At 39.8% G+C, this 6,250-nt stretch overlaps 1 protein-coding gene across 1 annotated transcript in view; it reads right to left on the bottom strand.

Moving 5' to 3' along the window:
- cfap43 (cilia and flagella associated protein 43) overlaps nucleotides 1-5,233 on the bottom strand; it is a 52,491-nt gene extending 47,258 nt beyond the window's left edge. Inside the window, exons 1-7 of the mRNA XM_060924972.1 lie at nucleotides 5,187-5,233; nucleotides 4,452-4,705; nucleotides 3,035-3,131; nucleotides 1,596-1,746; nucleotides 947-1,100; nucleotides 761-843; nucleotides 479-610 (exon numbers count right to left, since the gene is read on the bottom strand). Of these exons, the coding sequence (XP_060780955.1) occupies nucleotides 479-610; nucleotides 761-843; nucleotides 947-1,100; nucleotides 1,596-1,746; nucleotides 3,035-3,131; nucleotides 4,452-4,705; nucleotides 5,187-5,233 (918 nt within the window). The remainder of the gene's footprint in view (nucleotides 1-478; nucleotides 611-760; nucleotides 844-946; nucleotides 1,101-1,595; nucleotides 1,747-3,034; nucleotides 3,132-4,451; nucleotides 4,706-5,186) is intronic.
- Between the last annotated feature and the right edge of the window lie 1,017 nt (nucleotides 5,234-6,250).

Here is a 6,250-nt window from a genome sequence, read left to right on the forward strand (position 1 = left end):
ATTTTTTAACCTGTTTATTATTTGTCTTAGACTATGTGGCATGTCTGCCACTGATTGGTCAGAAGGTGTTGACTAACTTTCTGCAACAGCGCAGCTCTGAGAGTTGTTCCGGCTGCAAGAAAAATCACAGGTTTATATTAATGTGCTCTTTTAAATATGTTATCAGTTGTATGGTAACAATTCATTCACTGTAACTTATAGTGGAGGTTATACATAAAGAAAAAAAGGATAATTGTTGACGTGGTGAAGTTTGATGTAATGACATGTTTATTGAGTATTTTTGGAAGGAGTCTTCAGTGTCAGACTTTTGTAACAGGCAAACAACAAGATGGAGGGCTTTGCAGGTTGTGCATTGCATATTTTCTTACAACAGCACACCCTGTCACGTTTTATTCCCAAATTACCCACCAAGCCAAAGTCTGTTAAAAAATAGAATTAGTCGCCAACACTTTGTGAGTTAAAACCAGATTTCACTTACAGCGGTTGAGGACAGAAGCAATGTTTCATAATCAGGAGAAAAGCACAAACTTGAGACCGGTTCCACTAAAGTCAATGTTTCCACTACTTCCACTTGGTTCCCTTTAATCTGAAGGGTTTTCAAAACACCATCCTTTGGCAAAACATCATGAAAAATAATTACTTTTGGCAAAGTCCTAGATGGACACACACCTTAGAATAAGTAAAGGGTCCAGAGCACACAATGACAAAAGATAGCCTTTATAAAAATTGAATATACTGAATGTAAATGAAATGCTCATACAGGTCCTGTAGCGAATACTCCTTTACTGTGTAGTGCCAAGGTCTGAACAGTGCCTTCCTGAATCAGCAGGCTCTCACTGCCATCTACAAAATATGGTTAAAACATGTCCAAACTTTTCCAGGACCACAGAGATATAAAAACCTCAATATTTAACAGGTTTACGAACCAATAAAACTTGCTTTTTACCTGAGGGGCTTTGCTTAATATGAGGGTTGTACAGGATAGAGACAAGGAGACTTTCAGTGTTTACTAGCAGCAGGAAGCCTTCTTTAGTCCCAACATATAGATCTGAGGAAATTGACCAGCAGATGGCACTTGGGCAGAGTCGAGGCTTCACTTGCTTTAGAGGCAGTTAAAAAAAAAAAACCTGATAAAGTGATGCGAGTAGACGAATCAGACAAACTGAAAAATAACTTTGGTAGAAATTATTTATACAGATTCCATTTTATAGAAACATGCAGAGACAGAGTTCAGGAAAATATTCTCCCTCATTTCTGAACCAATATGAAGAGGTTTTGAATGCTATTGCTTGGAAACAATGCAAGTAAATCCCACAAAATTCTGAGATTTAAAACAGGTTACGAACCATGTGCACCTCCACCTAGAGCTCTGGCTATGATTGTGAACATTGCAACACATCCATGAAACATCCCATTATATTATATGTCATTTATTATATGTCATTATATTGTGACAGGATTACCATTCACATGCACTACAGCTGAATATTTAAACTGAATATTCTCCCTATCAATTACCAATAAAACTAATCTGAACAGAAAAATCTAAATGGTTTAAAATGAAATTAATTTTTCATTACGAGTGAATTCAGTACCAGAATGTTATCTGCTCTGTCACCAATCAGCCCTGCAATAGCTGAAGGGGGCATCTGAGGGCCAGAGTATGTCAGTTTCCCAGTGGGGATGTAAGAAGCGTCGACCTCCTGCTCAACTACAGAGCCATCGATGGCAGGGAGAGCAATAACACTGCCAAACAAATTCAAAAGCATTGAGGTTTAAGTCAAACACATTTTTATTATAAACCAAATGAAAGTGACATCTGCTGGACAGAGACCATATGTACCTGGGCTTCATAATATGGAAGTCATTACTTCTCTCAATATTCCACACTGTTAGAGATTTTGGATTCACAACACAAATTTGCTGGCAGCATATTGGATTGAAAAGTAGGGTTGTGACATCCTCTTCAGCCAGCTGATTGCTACAAATTGAAATTCCATTTTCCAAGTTCCTTTAAACATACATGTAAACAAATAAAGCAATGGTTATGCTGTATGTTCCATTTCCTTTATCTTTGTAAAGATGTTTCCACATTGCATTTTGAATTGGATAGATTTTATTCATAGTTGTAACTAAACATCGTTGTTTTTATTCAGGAAAACAAGACACACACAATATGGCCAAAAGTTTGCGGACACGCCATATGTAAGTTTTCCCCACAGTATTGTCACAAAGTTGAACACAATTATCGAGGCTGTCTTTGTATGCTGGATTACAATTTCCTTTCAGTAGGGCTAAGGGCGTGTCACGATGATGCAGTGGTTACCATTATTGCCTCACAGCAAGAAGGTTCCGGGTTTGAACCTCGCAGCCAACTGGGCCCTGTATGGAGTTTGCATATTCTCCTCATGCCTGCATGGGTTTCCTCCCATAGTCCAAAGACATGCAGATTAGTTCAACTGGCTACTCTAAATTGTGGTCCTTGAAGGGATGGTTTGCCAAGGTTGGAGTAGAAAAACCTGAGTGGCCTGCACAGTGCCCTGACCTCAAATTTAAGATGAACTGGCACTTTGACTGAATGTTAATGCCTGATCTCATTAATGTTCTCGTGACTGAATGAGCACAAATCCCCACAACCACCCTCCAAAATCGACTGGAAAGCATTCCCAGAAGAGAGGAGGTTATTATAACAGCTAAGGGGGATAAACTTTTGGCCATATAATGTATGCGTTACTATGGCCAAAATACATGCAATCACACAGGAATAGAAGAATAGCATTTTTAAAAATGTGATAAATATGCTAATAGGCTTATATAAATCTCAGAAATTTATTTTGCCCACAGGCTAAATCGACGAATGGCTAATAATGTTCAAATAAATTACACAAAAGCCTAAATACAAGAGACATGGAATGCGTGTTTTATATATATATATATATATATATATATATATATATATATATATATATATATATATATATATATATATATAAATAAAGGTAGATAGCACATAAACCAGCACTAATGCTTGTACCATACTGTGATGGTGTAATCAGGTAAAGATGAGCAGCTAGCTAAATATGGAGCAGTGTCACTCAGTGCGAGGGCTGTGTAAGCCAGTTTAGCTGCGCCTGGAAAATAAAAACAAAACACTTCAACCATGTAATGTAATAATGGTAATAAAGTATAACACTAACCTTAAATTTCAGAAACATTTGAAGGTATGTAATCTTCCAAAATAATGATTTTGGAAGACTGAATTGTTGAACAGGATGTCAAATATCTTATTAAAATAAGGTTAAAATGTGTGATCAGGCAGGGCGGCACGGTGGTGTAGTGGTTAGCACTATTGTCGCCTCACAGCAAGAAGGTCCTGGGTTCGAGCCCAGCGGCCTTTCTGTGTGGAGTTTGCATGTTCTACCCATGTCTGCGTGGGTTTCCTCCGGGTGCTCCGGTTTCCCCCACAGTCCAAAGACATGCAGGTTAGGTTAACTGGTGACTCTAAATTGACCGTAGGCATGAATGGTTGTTTGTCTCTATGTCAGCCCTGCGATAACCTGGCAACTTGTCCAGGGTGTACCCCGCCTCTCACCCATAGTCAGGCGGGATAGGATCCAGCTTGCCTGCGACCCTGTAGAACAAGATAAGATAATGGCTAGAGATAATGGATGGATGTGTGATCAGGCAATCACAAGTCTATCCCAGGAACATTGTGTGCAAGACAAGACTACACCCTGGTTAGGACCAAATTTTTTATACATAAAATATAGTAGGCTAATATTATAGTATTAATCCAGTTCTTCATTGGTGAACAAGTATATAATTTTATAATAATTATAATATTAATATCAGCTGATTAATAAGTTAATCAAGTGACATTTTAACTAATTAATTCACCCAACTGTTTTAACTGTTTCAGCTGTGCTCTCTTATTACATAATAGTTTACTTTTATAGATAAGATGCCTCAGCAGTTGTAATGGAGACCTTGACCTCTCATCTGATTTAATGTTGTCTTTTTTCCATCCATCCATCCATCCATTACCTGTTGCCACTTATCCTGTTCTACAGGGTCGCAGGCAAGCTGAAGCCTATCCCAACTGACTATGGGCGAGAGGTGGGGTACACCCTGGACAAGTCACCAGGTCATTGCAGGGCTGACACATAGACAAACAACCATTCACACTCACATTCTCACCTACGGTCAATTTAGAGTCACCAGTTAACCTAACCTGCATGTCTTTGGACTGTGGGGGAAACCGGAGCACCCGGAGGAAACCCACGCAGACACGGGGAGAACATGCAAACTCCACACAGAAAGGCCCCCATCGGCCACTGGGCTCGAACCCAGGACCTTCTTGCTGTGAGGTGACAGCGCTAACCACTACACCACCGTGCCACCATGTTGTCTTTTTTGAATGATAAAATGACAAAAAAAAAACACCTACGCACCTTTAAGCTCACATCTCAGACTAAGCTCAGGATATCTGTACACGAAAACTGATGGAAAATGTTTCTGCTCAGAAAAAGCAAGAGTTTTACAAAATCCATTTGCTGTGAAGGCCCCGATGCCATGACCAGGGCTCTGAAGCACTTTTCTCGTTTTTGTCTCCACATCGAGGAAGATGATGTAATTTCCACAGCAGTAACAGGCTGTTTTTTCATCCACAAATGCAACTTTGCTGTTGGTGAACCCCTGCACCCACCTTGTGGGACAAAAGTTAAATGAATGAACAACTATTATGAATAATGTTGAGTGAAGCAAACAATGTGCATGAACATTTCAAGTCTAACAGCTAGATCTGGACTCTTATTTACTGTAGCAGTTTATTCCCTTTCTTCTGATTTTTTTGATGTTCTTTCCCCTCCTTCTTTTTCACTTTCTGTTTTTCCTCACACTACCTTACATATGCATTTTGCTCTCTTTCTCACCTTTGTTTCACATTGTTTCTTTTTCTTATTTCGTTTTGTTGTTTATTCCTTTCATCACCTCTCTCTCTCTCTCTCTCTCTTCCTTCCTTGCTCGCTACTTCCAACCACAAGCACAGTATCCAACCACTAATAAAGGTCTTAAGCATGTCAGAAAAGCTCCAGTTGGAAATAGAAATTGGTTAGTGACCTAAAGCCATGTTTTTTTTAACTCGATAAAATAACCAGGAGACTTTTTTTTTTTTTTCAGCTACTAACCTCACTTCGATATTCTCTGAAACGTCCATTGCACCTTCCGGCGACATGTTTTCGTTTCCATGGCAACCAGAAGCCAAACATCAGAGTGCCATAGCAGCATTCATTGCTCGTATCCCATTGGCTGTGGTGCAAAAAACCCGGAACAAGCTATGGCGCCCAATTAATGGAGTTTATGTGCAATAATGGCCTATTACAGTTGAAACAACTCTAAGTTATTATTATTATTATTATTATTATTATTATAAACTCCAATATGTGATCTCTCATACTGATCATTCAAATAAATAAATGCAGGAAGACAGATGATTATGATCAGCCTGCACCTGTAGTGAGCGTGTGGCTGCCAGTGGATAGAGAGGCGACTCAATTTGACGTGAGAACTGAGCCATGAACTCGAGCTGTTTGCTCCTATCAGCCCTCCAGAGCAGGGACGAGTCAGGACACCCCCCCCACACACACACACACACCCGAACCTGGAGCCTGGTTGCTCCTTCCGCCTCCCAGGATCCCATGTGCTGCCCAGATCACTGAACATCCGGTTAGTTTGGAGGAGAACGTCGTGTTTTAAACGTTGTGTTTACTTGAGTGTTTCAGGAATTGAATTTCCATCCATCCATCCATCCATCCATCCATTATCTGTAGCCGCTTATCCTGTCCTACAGGGTCGCAGGCAAGCTGGAGCCTATCCCAGCTGACTATGGGCAAGAGGCAGGGTACACCCTGGATAAGTCGCCAGGTCATCACAGGGCGGAATTGAATTTGTTAAACAAAATAAAAAGTCCCGAGAATGTTCTGAAATGGTTTGCAAAATTCAAAAAAAAAAAAAAAAAACTAGCCAAAAGGGAACCAAATGCTAATGTGATGGAAATGATCTGAGTTTGCTGAGAGCAGCCTAGCTTTCAGAAAACAGCTTTTTATATATTGTGGGATGCATATGATCTTAATCCTGTTCGTGTAGTGTTTGTTTATTAATTGATAGAATACCTTATAATTGCAAGACTCGCGCTGCACTGCTAAAATTGGTCAGTGAAGAAAGCACTCAGAAGTGTTTAATTACAGTGATC

Source organism: Neoarius graeffei, chromosome 7, assembly GCF_027579695.1.
Source record: "Neoarius graeffei isolate fNeoGra1 chromosome 7, fNeoGra1.pri, whole genome shotgun sequence".
Taxonomy (NCBI): domain Eukaryota; kingdom Metazoa; phylum Chordata; class Actinopteri; order Siluriformes; family Ariidae; genus Neoarius; species Neoarius graeffei.